The following is a 17,266-nucleotide window of genomic DNA, read 5'->3' as shown; positions in this document are numbered from 1 at the left end:
GATAATAATGTGTTGATTAGACAAATTGTAAACTAATTCTTAGTATCATATTTCGATTTAACTCCACCTGTAGCTCTTCTAGAATTACTGCCGGTCCCGAGCCAGGATATAGGATGAGGGTCGGAAACCCCATCCAGTAGAAAATCATGCTAAAAAAATGCCAACCAGATTAAACGAATTCAAACATTTAAACTCTGCCCTGGAAGTTGAAGGAAGAATTATGACGCCTCATAGTGAAAGCCGAGTTCCTTCAGGAGTCACGAGGCCGATGACCCTTCTAACAACCAGAGCAACAATTTTTATAGGTACATGGGACGTCAGTACACTGTGAGAGACCGGGAAGACCAGTCAAATAGCAACGGAAATGAGGAGATACAAATTGGCAGTACTGGGAATCAGCAAAACCCATTGGACCCAAGCTAGACAGCAAAGGCTAGATACAGGTGAGATGCTGCTATACTCCGGTCATGAAGAGGAAAATGCCCCACATACTCAAGGAGTTGCTCTAATGCTGTCCAAACAAGCACGAAATGCACTTGCGGAATGGGAATCACACGGATCCAGAACCTAAGCATCATCTCAAACAAAGAAGGAGGGAATCACAATGAATGTTATCCAATGTTATGCACCCACTAATGATAGCAACGACGACATTAAAGATCAATTCTATGAGAGGCTGCAATCAATCATAGCGAAGTGCTCAAGAAAGGACCTCACCATTCTAATGGAAGATCTAAACACCAAAGTTGGAATAGACAACACCGGATATGAAGATATCATGGGACGACATAGACTAGGAGAGAGAAACAAAAGTGGGGAGAGACTTGCAAACCGTGTGTTTCCAACAAATTGGTTATAGGCAGCACAATATTCCCACACAAACGTATACAAAAGCTACATGGATCTCACCGGTCACACCACAGAGAACCAGATAGATCATATTTGCATCAGTAAAAAATTCTGAAGGACAGTGGCAGATGTGAGAACCAGGAGGGGGAGCTCACATAACTTCAGATCATCACACGGTGGTGGCCAAGAAGAAACAGAAGCCAAAGAAACACTGAATAACTGGAGGAACAGCATTAAAAAGGTTCAATACAGCCTTCCTTCAACATACTAACAAACTCAACGATATCAAGATAACTCTCAACAACAAGTTCCAAGCCTTACAGGATCTACTAAAAGAAAAAGAATCTACTATAGAAGACAACGGGAAAGGTATCAAAGAAGCATTAACTTCAACGTGTCAGGACGTTTCGGGCCACAAGTAGCAACATCATAAAGAATGGATCTCTATCGAAACATTAAACAAGATTCAAGAAAGGAAGAACACAAAACAGCAATGAACAACAGCTGAACACGAGCAGAGAAAGTCAAGGCGCACGCTGAATATACAGAAAACAAGCAAGTGAAGAACATTAAAGCCGACAAGCAGAAATACTCACCAACAGCAGAACAAATCAGCATGACCATCAAACAAATCAACAGTGGGAAAATAGCAACATCCAACAAAATACCAACTGCAACACTGATGTCGCGCATAGAACTAACTACAAACATATTCTAATCACGAAGATTCGGGAGGAGCAACAAGTGCCACTGACAGACTGCAAAGAAAGACACATCATCAACATTACAAAGTATAACGATATGAGCAAGTGTGAGAACTCATCTGTAGAGGCATCACACTATTATCGGTACAAGGAAAAGTTTTCAATAGTGTTTTTCAACCGGATGAAACACTCAGGAGACGCTCAACTTCGAGATCAACAGACCGGAGTCCGTAAGGACCAATCTTGCACAGACCAAATCGCGACACTACGCATCATTGTTGAACAGTCAATTGAATGGAACTCGTCAATATTCATCAACTTCTATGGCTATGAGAAAGCGTTTCACAGTATGGTGTACCTGAAAATATCTTAATCATGCGAATTCATACGACGGACTACACTGCAAAGTGGTGCATGGAGGACAGCTGGCAGATGTATTCCAAGTGAGGGCCAGAGTCAGATAAGGCTGCCTACTCTCTCCCTTCCTTTTTCTTCTGGTAGTCGACTGGATTATGAAGACCTCTACATCTGAGGGAAAACACGGAATACAATGGACAGCTCAGAACCAATTAGACGATTTAGACTAAGCAGATCACCTAGCCCTTCTATCCCCTACACATGAACAAATGCAGAGGAAGACAACTAGTGTAGCAGCAGTCTCTGCATCAGTAGGCCTCCACATACACAAGAGGAAAACCTAGGTCCTCAAATATAACAAGGAGAACAACAATCTAATCACTCTTGATGGCGAAACTCTACAAGATGTAGAATCCTTCATATACCTGGCAAGTATCATCGATGAACAAGAAGGTTCAGATCCAGATGTAAAGGCGAGGATTGGCAAAGCAAAGACAGCATTCCTATAATTGAAGAACATATGGAACTCAAAACAACTTTCAATCAACATCAAAGTGAGAATCTTCAATACGAACGTCAAGGCAGTTCTAATATACGGAGCTGAAACTTGGAGAACTACTACAATCATCATCAAGAAGGTACAAGTATTTATAAATAGCTGTCTTCGCAAGATACTCAACATCCATTGGCCGGATACCATCAGCAACAGCCTTTTGTGGGAGAGAACAAACCAGCTTCCAGCTCAAGAAGAAATTAGGAAAAGACGATGGAAATGGATATCACATACACTACGCAAATCGTCAAACTGCATCACGAGACAAGTCCTAACTTGGAATCCTGAAGGGAAGACCAAAGAACATATTACGTCGCGAAATAGAAGCAGATATGGAAAGGATCAATAGGAACTGGAAAGGATTGCCCAGGACAGGGTGGGGTGGAAAATGCTGGTGAGCGGCCTACGCTACCCCACGAGGAGTAACAGGCGTAAGCAAGTAATATTTTGATTTATTCTATATACAGATGTTTATCAATAAAAGTAGAAAAATAACTTCATATTATACTATAAATATGATTTACTTTGTATACAACCTGGACTAATTATGCAGTCTGAAATCATTCTTATTTTTTATGAAGACATATGTAATATATGTAGTCGAAAATTAGACAAATAAATATTCCAAGATAAAAAAAATAATTTCCGGTCAAAAATATAAACGTTCTACTCCCCCTCCCATGGTTGATATGAACAAATAACGAAAGAAACATATTGAGTCGTTAAATAAAATGAAGACTTTTCCTCGAAAAAGCGTTTTTCTTCTCGACGTTATTATTTACTAGTGCTGTACAGGCTAGATATAGTTATTTTTTACATATAGTGGTCTATAATAAAAATGGGGGATTACTACATCATTGATAGGTGCTAAAATTCAATCAGTATCTATAGTTGCGTAACAGCTGAAGAGTAATAAAATTGGAGTAACAAGTAAAAATGAGATCTGAAAGACAACCCATATAACAACTCTATAAGGTAGATAAATATATGAATGAAGTACATGTCAAAATAAGATTTAAGACAGAATTGGCGAATATAGCTGTTCACTCAAAGAATATAGGAAGATGAAGAGAAAAAACATCAGGAGAAGGTCAGTGAATACTAAAGACAAATGTAAGAAGGAAACTTAACTCACTAAGACCAAGTCTTTTAAGAGAATATTACAAGATGAAAGTGAATCTGTCAAAAATTGTCATAAAGCCTAACAATCATCAAAATATTTGCAAAAAGAACATAGCTGTACAGAATTGTCTGAAATCCTCATGCGTCAAAATAAATATCTCGACAAAAATCGATTGATCGTCAAATATTTTAACTTATATTCATTTTAGAAGAATTAAAAACCGAAAGAACTTCTTTACTGTTAGCATGGAAAGTTGGTGCAAAATTTTCAATCTGTAGTCTATATAAACTGACTATGGCTAAACAGTATTTATCGAAATTCCCGCTAATCAACATTTTTTTAAAAATGTAATATGTAATTAATTAAGAACTTTCGTCTAAATTTGATCGAATAGTTTCACAGTATTTGGGCGCCGAGTTAATCTGAGACATTAAAGAGGAAGAATGTATTTGTAAAATCTCAACGAATGAATTTTGGAGTAAATTCAAAGTTTCGCCTGGCAATCTGGTCCAAGCTTTTTTAAGGAAATATTTTCTTCAAATCCTTTCGCTGAGACGTTACAAATACATTCGGTTTAATTTTGGTTCTTTCGAAGTCAATTTCCTGTTGCGTTTTTATTGCTGGTAATTCAATCGCCTAGCTATTTTTATACTACTTAAGTTCTTAGAATTCGAGAATGTATCTCGATAGGGTCATCTATAAAATAAATTGTTCTACTTGCGAAAAAAATATATCGGAAAGAGCAAACGACCCCTCCATCTTCGACTTCATGGACATCAGTTAGCTTATATCAATGCATGTGGACAATTGTGGACTCACATTCGTCTGAGAAAATGTTGAAATCCTAGATTCATGAAATGCTAAGAACACCAGAGTATCTTTAGAAGCTTGACACTCGGGTCAGTCAGCAATCAACAAACACATCGACATCGATCCAACTTAACAATCAGTAGGAAAAATCACGGACAGATATGGGAACGAGAATTATATCAAAGGGAGATACAATCAAAATAAAAAGGCAGATAATGAGAGGTCAAAAATAACCAATCAAGATCAAGATCGACAGCAAAAGTTGTTGGTCATATGTAGAGAAATCCAAATACTCCACTTCTACCTGAAGTGTGTTCTGATTATGTTATTCAAAAGAACAATGAAAGCTCGTCGCCAAAGCATCCAGCTCAAAGAATGAAACTCCACTAAAAACAATTCACCTTAGAGTGTAGTAGTTACATTATAAAAACGTCTGACTCAACTAAGAAATTCCTAACTCCAAAACTAGTATGTCCTATCCAACTTCTTGCCCTTCTGCGAAATAATGAAACAGAATATTATATCGTTACGTTGATGTCCTGAAATATCGTTCAAGTGTCTTAATTATTATAATAAATAACTGAAAATTTAAGGGAAATATAAGCAGTGAATCAAATTTTTTACCGTATCTTAAATATTTACAATTCCCAGTTGACTTATTAGTCTAAAGTGTCCATATTTATTGTTATAGATTAGACCGGCACTTTACTGGCACAATAATAAACATGTTTTATTACCTAAGTGCTCTTAAAACATAAAAAACAATGTATTATGCTGCTTACTTAGATTACTTCCCGTTAATGTTCATACTATCAGTCGGTAAACCTACTAGTATAGATCCTTCCTCTGTAAAATACACTCTATCTAGACAGAGTTTAACCAGTTAAGTATTTGTCTATTGAACCCAGTAAAAAATGAGTTCCGGCAAACAGATAGTCTTCATTTACATATTATAAGAAGTTTTTTGTCAGAATATTGATGTTAAATTAAGATCATAATACTATTGGTTAGCCGAAATCTTTAATTGTCAGCCTTAGCTTTGAGTCCATAGAACATAAACGAAAATAGATTATCTTGGATGTCCTGCTTTCTTTCCAGGTTTTCTTTTGGAAATGAAAAGGTTAAAACTTAGATTTCTCTATCTAATAACTCCTAAATTTGAAGGTTGTTAGTTTTTTATTGCATATATAAAGAAGTTCCAAATGTACAATTAAACAGAAAGGTTATTTTATTTCAAAAAGCTTTTGATTTTTATGCATGCAATGATCTTGATGGATAGAAATTAAAAGTATGCATTACATTATGAAAAAACTTACGATCTTCAGTTCATAAATTTACATGAGAAAGTGGTTTTTTGAGTTCAATCCTTGTCAAGACAATAAAATAGTACATTTTAAAGAGGAAAATATTTAGTATAAGTTAAACTCCAAACTTTTGTTATCAGATATCAACCTAACTAATAAGTAGTCAAGATAGACGATGGTTTTTATCACGGAGTAACGGCAACTGAAGAATCACTAAAAACTGGTAAATACTAGATAACTATTTTATGTTTAGTAAAGGGGTTTTGTGCAAATTGTTAGGTCTTATAGTTTACAACGTGAACTAACATTAGCTAGGAAGCCACTGAAGACCAGGAGGTACTGAACAGGTGTTTCGTTCTCGTGTGCGACTCCTCAGCAATGTACATTCATGATTCTACCGAGTATTGAATCCAGGCCTTTAGAACATTCAGGCAGCACTTAATATTTGAGCTAATGAATAGTCATCGAATAGTTTTCCTTTCATTCTTAAATCAGATCGTGATACTGCACAATCATCTTTCCAAACCCTTAGCAGATAACTGTGTTACTCTTAACTTCGTTCCAACCAGCTGGTCACAGCTTCTCAGTAGAACTCCGAGAATTACCTCTTAATATTAGTCACTTGTGAGCACGTGATTATTATTACTACAGGGAAGGCTGTTGATTTTTCCACTTTACACCAAGGAACGAACTTAGTTAGAAAGCTACGGGAAACCAGGAAACACTGAACGTTTTTTTGTTTTTTTGAATCTTTTCAATAGGACACACCTAGATTCTTTAGGAGTCACTGCAAGAATCACACTAACCAGTTACTACGATCGAAAATATGATTTATATTTCCAACATCAATTGTTCAACAGTGCATTATTTCCATAAATAGACTTCTTAGATAATATTTTTTGTTTAACAATTAATATTTAAAATCCAACAGAAACAGTTTTCTATAACCCTAATTAGTTTAAACTATCATCGAAATACGTTATTGTCAAATAATGAAAGTAATTAGGTCACGTTTGAGAAACATAGTTTCATCTTTTCAGATATTTTTTTTCTTTTTACATAACAATAATAATAGTATATGAGAATTTTCAAAGAATTTGTCCTTTTTTTCACTGACCTTTTAATTTGTATCCGAGTTAATTAAATGGTAAAATGTCAATAACCTATTGTTACGAAAATGTATCTTTGATTTTAATTATTACAGAAAAAGATTATGATTTGAATATTTTTCTTTAAACGAATAAAATTCTGTCATATATTCTGAAATAAATACAACTACAATCATGAAATCTTCAACTGCTTACAGAATTGATGGGTAAGGATAAGTTATTCATTTGTATTAGTTGTTTGAATCTTCCCAATGATGTTTAGGACGTAGTAATTTTAGTGGAAATATATGATAACATTGTGCAGTTTGTATTCTCATTGCTTGATTTTCATTAGTAGAAAAAGTAATTTAATCTGACAATCCTTGAAACAATAACAAAGTGTCAAGAGAAACGGTTGCTATCAATTACACATACAAATTGAATAGTAATGCATTTCCCACAAGGTTTGAAAGCTAAATAAATGTGAGAACTCTGTAGGATAAATATTTAGTGATAATGGATTTCACAGTGAGGACAAAAACTGTTTGTTTTGTTTAAATTTACGAATTTTTAATGGTTACTTAAATGAAATAATAAAAAGCTTCGAAATCCAAAAACAATTTCACAACACCAAGAGGTTTTCAAGGTAACTAAAAACAAACAAAGTCGACAAGTTTAATTCATCTTACCTCATCCAAGTTTTTAAAGTTGAAACTGTTGCGTTGGGTAAATAAATGGTTTATCAATTCCAAATTTCCATCTAGAATCGCACCAACTATTAAATGATAATTTGAAATCTATAATAATTTAAACAAATTGATATGAGGTGAATATTTATACAGAAGTCATTTTTGGATAGTCAATATGAGGATAATAAACTTATTTGAAGTATTTTAGTCAGACATGTATTTAATGATAATCAAAGTAGAGCCTGGAATAAAGTATGTGGAATTAAATCACCTTCAGTATTGTATTTTGACAAGGAGCAAGTTATATTAATTGATAACAGTAATCAATCGTACATTTGTCTAACTCCAAATGTTGATCGAAACCTACCAATCAATTTGATATAAGATCATCATTTTAAGTGACTTAACATGACAAATAGAATGGAAAACATTAACCCTTTCAACATTAGAAATGTACTAACGTATTCTAACATGAAACCCATAGTTTAGCACCAATATGAGAAACGATGGTGAAATGCATAAATTTCAAGAAAACATCGAACTGATGACGCTCTTTAGATTTACTCATAAAAAAATAAAAGTGTAGAAGGTGAACATGTTTTAATTCAAAGTGAAATCCGAGATTATGCCACTTGTTCATTTAAATATTTGTAAAATTCAGTAGTGCTTACCATATTTGTTTACATTAATTAGGCTATTTAAAAATTTCCATCATTTTCCCGTTTTACACTGAGATATAAAAAATTGAATTGATTATCTCGTTCATATTAGAGTGAACAGTTGGTTCCAATCAACTTCTTTATCAAACTTCATCAGGTTATAAAATCAAAATTATCACTTTTCAAAGCGATTAGTCCCTTTGACAAATTTGAATAGCGTAATCAGAAGACGAAGATAATCAGAACTATGATATATATGCGCAATACATTTCAAAAGATCTGACCACATATATACTTGTTAAGAATATTTATATATAAAAACAAAAGACCAAATGCAGGGTAAGAATAAACATCATTTTTTTAATTTATACTTTCATCCTTCTTATGTCACATGATAATTATCATAATAACTACGACTATATATACATACATACAACTCCGCCTGTAGTTCTAGAGCTATTGCTGGTTCCGGCACCCGGTAAAGGAGGAGAGTTGGACAATGGTTCAGCAACCCCATGTCGTAGAAAACAACCTTGCTAAAAAACCCTAACCAGAATAATTAATTTAAACCATTTAAACCCTGTCCCTTGAGTTGAAAGATCTTCATTCAGAAAAATTATGACAAGTCATGGTGAAAGCCGATATACTTTGGAAGTCAAGAGGCCAGTGCCTCTTCTGGCAATCAGAGCGACAATTAATATAGGCACATGGAATGTCCACACAATGTAGGAAACCGGGAGGACCAATCAAATAGCTAAGAAAATGAGGAGAAACAACTTGACGGTTTTCGGAGTCACTGAAACCCATTGGACCCAATCTGGACAGAAAAGACTAGATTCGAAAGAGGTGCTTTTGTACTCTGGTCACGAAGAAGAAAATGCCTCACACACATCGATATAGACTTAATTTACTAATAGATTCAGAAAAAAATCAGCTACATTATCAGAAGTCAACTGAACAATACAGCCAACGAGAACAAACGTATATATGAGTACAATAAACTCGGAAACAACTAGTTGAAAACAGGGTCTACTTGAAGATGCTTTCCAGAACGACAAGGAAAGCATTCCCAATTAAACAATTCATTCACAACAGAGAAAATAACATTTTAAAAATTTTACCAATGATAAAAATGAAAACCTGTTCATTTTTATTGAGTTTAATATTGTCACTCATATATATATAATTGTCAAATGAATAACAATTAAAAATATTTTATGAATATAAGTACAGTAGAAAGAGAACACTTAGACTTACTTCATTTTCTTCTGTAATATCACGTTCAATAGACACTTCGTAATTTTCATGAGTAGCCATAACTTCTAGACAAATATTGTTGTTGTATGTATGTGCTGTTTTTTTCTGCTTTATTTATTTTGACTAACGTATTGTTTATTATTGCGTGATATACATATATATATATATATGTTAGTATGGAAAAAATTAAATGAATATTTCATATCATGTATTCACATGCGAATATGACTGGCTGTCACTACTTGACTAGTTTGTAAGCAAATACTACTTGTTCATTTTAATGACAGAAATCGTTCTGTATCATAAAAATATTTGTAATCCGTTTTCTTTTCCTCTCATTCTGTCTGAATTTCAAATAAGAAACTAAACATTAAATGATTATATATATATATAATTTACAAAACGCATATACAAAGTTACATGGGTCTCACTGCATCACACTACACAGAACCACATCGATCATATTTGCACCACCAAACAATCCGGAAGATCAGTGAGAGACGTATAAACAAAGAGACGAGCTGACATGATTTCAGATCACCACCTAGTGGCTACCGAGATGACACTTAAGCCAACGAAACACTAAACAACCGGAAAACCAGAATTACAAATGTTTGATATAGTCTTCCCTCGACATACTGACAAACTCAACGAATTCAAAATAGCTCTCAACAAAAAGTTCTAAACCCTACAAGATCTATTCAAAGAAGAAGCAACCACCATGGAAAACAACTGGAAAAGGATCAAAGAAGAACTAACTTCAACGTTTCAGGAGGTGGTGGGCCGCAAGAAGCATCATCACAAGGAGTAGATATCCATCGAAACCCGCCCTCAAACACCCTGGTACGTTCGAGAGTGAGGAGAGTCCTCTCTCCCTCTCGAAATGCTCTCAAATGGCCACGCGTATACAGACGCTCTCGGGGACGTCCTACTAACTGCCTTCTCGCGGTGGGGGTGTTGTTTACGGAATTTAGAAGACGATAAACGAATATCCGGCGCTTTAACCGGGTCGGTGGACATGGAGAGTCCACCTAGGGGAGTTGGAAAACCCTGATTCCACACCAATCGTGCACGTGGACTCCAGTATCCTGAAGGAACAAATGGCGTATGAACCAGTCGTTGGTCACTGGCTACCATGGGACTACATCTCCTTACGATGCTCCACTGCCTTGTGGATTAGAATCTTTAGGTCAAAGGCTCTGGGTGTGGCCTCCTGTAGTGTCGGTCGATATGTTAAGCTCATATACCTTATTCTCGCTTTCGGACAGCCCATTTTATTCATTCTACTTGAGTCACATTCTGACCTTGCTATTTATTCGCTTATCAAACTTGACTGTTTTTATATGAGCGCATATGTGTGTGTACATTTCTTATCCCATTACTCATCACATGTCTGTAACTTATTTTTGTGTAACTATAAATATTGATCAACGCTGGGTCAAATGGGAGTTGGCTTACCCTCCATCTCCACTGCGCGTCGTTTCTCTTCTCTCTATTCCATTCGCTTCATATACAAAATATATGTATTCAAAAGTACATTCTCATTATTTGACTTATTTAATTCCGTTATTGACTAACGCGATTTAAGTCGATGATTATATACGAGGATAGATGATAACAAACATTCATTACGATCTAATATGAGTCAGACCCACAGGCCAATAAACTCCTAAGAAAACCACCTGCTTCGGTTTGGGCACATGAACAGTAACATAGCCCTCACACAAATCAATGATAACTACGACTGGAAAGACTTATCTTGCTTCAACTTTCAGACAAATCTTATTCGTAATCATCGGATAACATTCCTTTTTATTTCGTTTATACTACATCATTTATATATTCCTCATGTTGCGTATCTATGGTGGGAACCCTGTACTATCTAAATTATGTCGAGTCAGTGACTGGTTAAAAGTTGAATGCTATCACCGAATACGAATACTGAAACAGTCTTTCTGAAACCAAGTATACCATTCAAACTGACCTCCTTCAACGTTCGCACACTAATGCAGATCGAACAACAGATAAAATTGGCTGTCTTTAGGAGTTTTCATATCGATGGCTGTTGTCTATCCGAAACCCGTATTCAAGACTCAAGTGAAATACTGCAAATTCGCTCCCCATCTGTCGCTTCGGAAAGCTTGTTTCACGTGAGTTTATCTGAGGACCTTCATCTGGTTTTGACAGCGTTGGTGTCGCACTAAGCGCTAGAACTGAAGAATAACATTGGAGCCAACAATCAGAAACACGTAGAACATCTAGCAAACACAGAGAAATAACCTGCAACAGAAGGAAATATCAGACAACCATATGACACAAGGAAGAAACTATGAGGTAAATATAGTAAACCAGAGAGATCAATCAAGCAAAAACAAGGTAAGCCAATCACTCAGATTCAGGAACAGAAAAACAGATGGGTAGAACACTTTTAGGAACTCTTGAATACACGAAACCGACTAAACATATCGGACATTGAAGCAGCACACATAGATCTTCCTGTAGATTTCATTCCACCAACATCAGAACAAATCAGCATGACCATCAAACAAATCAACAGTGGGAAAATAGCAACATCCAACAAAATACCAACTGCAACACTGATATCGCGCATAGAACTAACTACAAACATACTACAAACATATTCTAATCACGAAGATTCGGGAGGAGCAACAAGTGCCACTGACAGACTGCAAAGAAAGACACATCATCAACATTACAAAGTATAACGATATGAGCAAGTGTGAGAACTCATCTGTAGAGGCATCACACTATTATCGGTACAAGGAAAAGTTTTCAATAGTGTTTTTCAACCGGATGAAACACTCAGGAGACGCTCAACTTCGAGATCAACAGACCGGAGTCCGTAAGGACCAATCTTGCACAGACCAAATCGCGACACTACGCATCATTGTTGAACAGTCAATTGAATGGAACTCGTCAATATTCATCAACTTCTATGGCTATGAGAAAGCGTTTCACAGTATGGTGTACCTGAAAATATCTTAATCATGCGAATTCATACGACGGACTACACTGCAAAGTGGTGCATGGAGGACAGCTGGCAGATGTATTCCAAGTGAGGGCCAGAGTCAGATAAGGCTGACTAGTCTCTCCCTTCCTTTTTCTTCTGGTGGTCGACTGGATTATGAAGACCTCTATATCTGACGGGAAGCACGGAATAAATTGGACAGGTTGAATGCAACTAAACGATTTGGACTTCTCATATGACCTAGCCCTTATAGCTAGCTTGATTAGATCTTATCTACTCTAGGTTTTCTTTCACGAATGTACGAAATAAAAATCATGTTTCATTAAATATACTCGCATCGAATGATACAACCAAATAAATTGCATCATGAATTACGTTCGCTCTCTATCAAAGTATTCAATGAATGCCACTTAGTATATATATATATATATATATATATATATATATATATATTTATATATTTATATATCGGAGTAACAACTAACTTAAAGGTATGGTTTATTTGGGATTTAATAACAGTAAACTTAGGTTATCACAAGAATCATTTAAATAGTGAATATTGATTATTTATAGTGAAAGAGCCTAACTTTACTAAGAACCCGTGAAAATGAAATATTTTTTAAGAGTTAGTTCTGAAAGATTTTTACAATCCTTTTGAGATAAAATTGTAATAATATTCCTGTTATAACTGGTCGTCAATCGCTATGACTACATCGCCAATTGTTATGTCCGGTCGACGCTAATTGTCATATCGGAATCGCTTATTCCTTATACTTGTAAAACAGGAAACCACAGCAATTTCCACGACGCGAAGTAAGAGTACCAAGACTGGTACAAGTGAAAACTTATTAAACACAAAACACAACGACCCTAGTAGAAAATACACTTATATATAGACTGTACACCTATTTTATTTATTAATTATGATGAAATCATACATATGAAAAATACTCTGAGCTATAACAAATCACGTGCTGCGTGTCATGTCTGTCATATCAATCCCAACTTGAATATGTATAAATAAATCAAACCTACTGAAATGATTTGTCAACTAATCCTAGCATCTTGTTTTTATGTAAGAAACGAACAAAATATCTCAATATTTATTCAAGTGATACCTATAGTATACATTAGATGTAAGCATTTTCACCGACTTTACAAATGTACCCTAATTTGTAAATAATACTGTAATTAGAAAGCGAAATGCATATCGTATATAGTCAATATACCGTTTAACTGTTTGAAAGTAGCAATTTCAATGCCATAATCATTAATATGAATGATTTTGCGTGACTGAAAATGGTGGAGATAGCGTTACAAAAGGTGTCGTTTGTTTTATTCCGCGAACGTATTTCGCTTTGCTTTTTTTTTAGCTTAGCTACGCAAAGTCAAGTCTTATAATCATAGCAAATAAACTGAGTAAATAGACTGATATTTCTTTGGTAAAAATATAGTATACGGGCAAGCCAATCAGAGTCGAACAAACTACTTTCGAGTTTCTGAGCGAAATTCAGAAACCAATGTCTTTTTTCTTGGCTCTAGTTGTTCATTCAAATTTTGATGTTCAATGAATGTGCGGCATCAAAACTTTTCGGACATTTTTCTGTTCATTTAGTGGGTGATTGCTAAGTGTAATTTCCAAACCATAACTTTCACTACACACGGGTAATTCATATAGCATTTTGGAATCTGTTACATTGACACGTTCATAGCGGAAACAGAAAACTCTAGATGCAATTCTTTTTGTCGCTAAGTCATAAAAATGAAGTGTTAAATGTATCAAGTACTTTCACAGTTGAATTCATCAGTCGATCTAAGCTAGACCACCATTGAAAACCTGGAAGCACTAGACGGCCGTTTCGTTCTAGTATGGAACCCTTCAGCAGTGCATAGTCACGATCAAGCACACGGAACTCGAACCCAGAGCCTTCGGTCTCGCGCGCGAACGCCTAACCTCTAGACCACTGAACCGGCATCAAGTACTCACATTTTCATGTGTAGACTCCAAATATATATATATATATATATATATATATATATATATATATATATATATATATATATATATATATATATATGCCCATGAGTTGTTCATATTGATGTGGCGGCAACAACGGTTCACCTATAACCCTTCAATAAATTTATTAAGAAATGGTTTATGAGCGATAACAAATTTATCACAAAACCATGTGCAGCTTTGAGGAAGAAACCCTTTAGCGTTGATAAGGCTGACTATAAACCTTGGAAAATTAATGAACTTTCTAAAATCATCAAACTAACAGATTTCATTCGTTCTATTGCGAAATACTTTTAATTTATACAGACCGTCTACTTATTGGCTAAAAAGTCGCTTCAAAGTCATACAGTCATTTTAAGAATCGCTTAAGGTCGTCTCTATACCATTTCCTCACAAGTCCACACAGTTTCATTTCGAATTGCTTAAAATTTAAGAAAAGTACTAATAAAATTAGACTTTATAACAAAAAAATAAAACTTTGAAACTATCCTGTGGACATCAAATTGATATTTTTGTTTACTCTAAACAATAGACACACCAACTATTTATAGTGATTATTGACAATGAGATAGTAATATACTATAATATTATATATATGATCAAAATCACTGAGTTTTAGGTCAGGTCAATGGGAATATAAAAACGAGGAGTATAATAGGAAAAGAAAGATGTTATCCACTCCTTTCGATATCGCCGATGTTGCGTTACCATAAACATAAATCTTAGTAAAGTTGGAGATTGTGGTTGCCGGTGATACGAACAGATAAAAAGGCTCACAAAACTACTATGCACTATTATATGAACCTTTCTGAGGTCAATTTTATATATTTCTAGAACCTATTTAGTGGTACATGAGGAAAGCTTTTTAATCGTCTTATATTATTGGACGGTCAAAATTCTGTTGTTTTGCGGATATTTACGTACATATTCGGTCGTGTTTACATTATCACTACTACTCTTTAGGAAATTACTAAAGTATATGTAAATCGATACATACAATGATATGTTGCCCAATCGTTCATAGTGTATTTGGAATTTTTCTGAAGTACGGTATTCGTTTCCAACCATATGTTCAAGCCTTCATTTCAATATAAAGCTGTTCAAATCGTTTCTAAACGACGAGATGATGAGGACATTGTATTTGTGTCAGGCAAAATATATTTCAAACAGTACATTATTTGATGGGAATTGCACCAATGTATTACTTAATCTTGATAAATGTTTTCTTATTACTTATTCCAGGAATCAAAACTATTTTTTGAATATCTTTTTTATGAAGTAAAATATATATTGATCGGGTAGAATGTTTAATAAATACTCATTTATTACTGAACCGCTCATTGATACTCTCACCCATTAGTAAACTAAATGCTCCGACAGAAGACAGATATCTGTCAAGGTGAATGTTTAGGACTTTGAACAACAAACTCTCGCCGACATAATATGTGGCTTTTCGAAACAATTTTAATAATGGAAAAATTGATAACGTAAGACAAGATTGCTCCCTCCATAAGATAAAAACTTTGCATGGTATCGCGCATAAATAACCACTTTATTTGAACAAATTAGTGGTTGTTTGGACTCGTTAACTTTTTAGATAACGTAAGGATGTTTGGAGTGATAGGTACTACGTTTGAGTATCAATATTAGTATAAATACTAGGATGCAGGAATATTCAGCTGAGTCCTGAATGGAATTAAACATGTGGCCTGGGTCTTAAGCCTAGCCAAAATCCTAATTAATTAATAAACAATTTAGGTACTAAATAAATTCGCCAAACAGCAAACGGATGAATAACATAATAATCTTTATGTGGCAAGAGTGTACTGCTTTATTAAAAACTGAACAAATTTTCATATCCTGTGCTGTGAACTATCAATTTGAATAATAGAGCTTATTGTCTGTGAAGCAATAAATCCATTTTAAGCAGCACATGACGTACCAAGAAGGAAAAGTTACATATAATGCACATCAACAATCGGAAAACATATTATGGTTTCTAAAGAACCTTAATATTCCATCTTAGGTCTAACTGAATTCAGACATCGATCACAACCGTTAACTCATACAATAAAACGGTATAAACAAAGTCACTCATCCAAGGTACTGATTTTAACAAAAATGGAATTCGTTTAAGATATTAATTCACTTAGAATTTCCCATTTTTCATGGATTACTAATAAATCATATATGTTAACGAGAAATTGTTTCATTAAGTTGTATGCTTGTACTTACTAACAGTACCATATAAGCATAACTTTTCAAATAACAAGATTTAGACTGATAATATAAAGCAGTATCTGTTTGTAACTAACATACCCAGTTAGTATAAAAAGTATTATTTCCAGTCTCCATTTTTAAAAACGAGTGTATTTTCCTGTTTTTCGAGTAGTGTTGTGTTAAAAACTTCACATACTCTCTGCCAATCGATGATATCTAATGGTGGTTGCTCTAAATCGTAAACTAAATGAAGTTGAAGATGTTTACAACTCGATTTCAAGCCAATATCTTAGTGTCACTGTCCCCATGAAACTCGTGAATTTTGGGTTCGACTCCGTATATAATTGCCACCACCATTTTTAAATCCTATTCGGAATCTACTTCTAACATATTATATAACATAAAAGCTAAATTCCAGGCTTCTTTCCAGTGACAAGATCTTAAGAAATTCAAACCTGGATGGTTATTAATTAAAGTACCTGGACTAATGATAATCCCACGAGATATTTCAATAAATATTTGAAAAGCCGGTTGGTGAACGATAGAAAACCCAAATCAACTTTAAAAGGAAATAAGAAATGTTGACCTACCGATGGCGAGTACTGTTCAAATTATTTTTCTAGATTTTACTCAATGTCTAAGTCTGA

The 17,266-nt window shown here is 34.7% G+C and overlaps 1 protein-coding gene across 1 annotated transcript in view; it reads right to left on the bottom strand.

Annotated features, from left to right (window-relative positions):
• MS3_00002222 (uncharacterized protein) overlaps positions 1-17,266 on the bottom strand; it is a 65,252-nt gene extending 47,986 nt beyond the window's left edge. The window contains exons 1-3 of the mRNA XM_051209795.1: positions 17,210-17,266; positions 9,394-9,737; positions 7,478-7,585 (exon numbers count right to left, since the gene is read on the bottom strand). Of these exons, the coding sequence (XP_051075261.1) occupies positions 7,478-7,585; positions 9,394-9,453 (168 nt within the window). The 5' untranslated portion in view covers positions 9,454-9,737; positions 17,210-17,266. The remainder of the gene's footprint in view (positions 1-7,477; positions 7,586-9,393; positions 9,738-17,209) is intronic.

The sequence above is a fragment of the Schistosoma haematobium genome, chromosome 1 (assembly GCF_000699445.3).
Source record: "Schistosoma haematobium chromosome 1, whole genome shotgun sequence".
Classification (NCBI taxonomy): Eukaryota; Metazoa; Platyhelminthes; class Trematoda; order Strigeidida; family Schistosomatidae; genus Schistosoma; species Schistosoma haematobium.
This window is presented reverse-complemented; position numbering and strand designations above follow the sequence as displayed.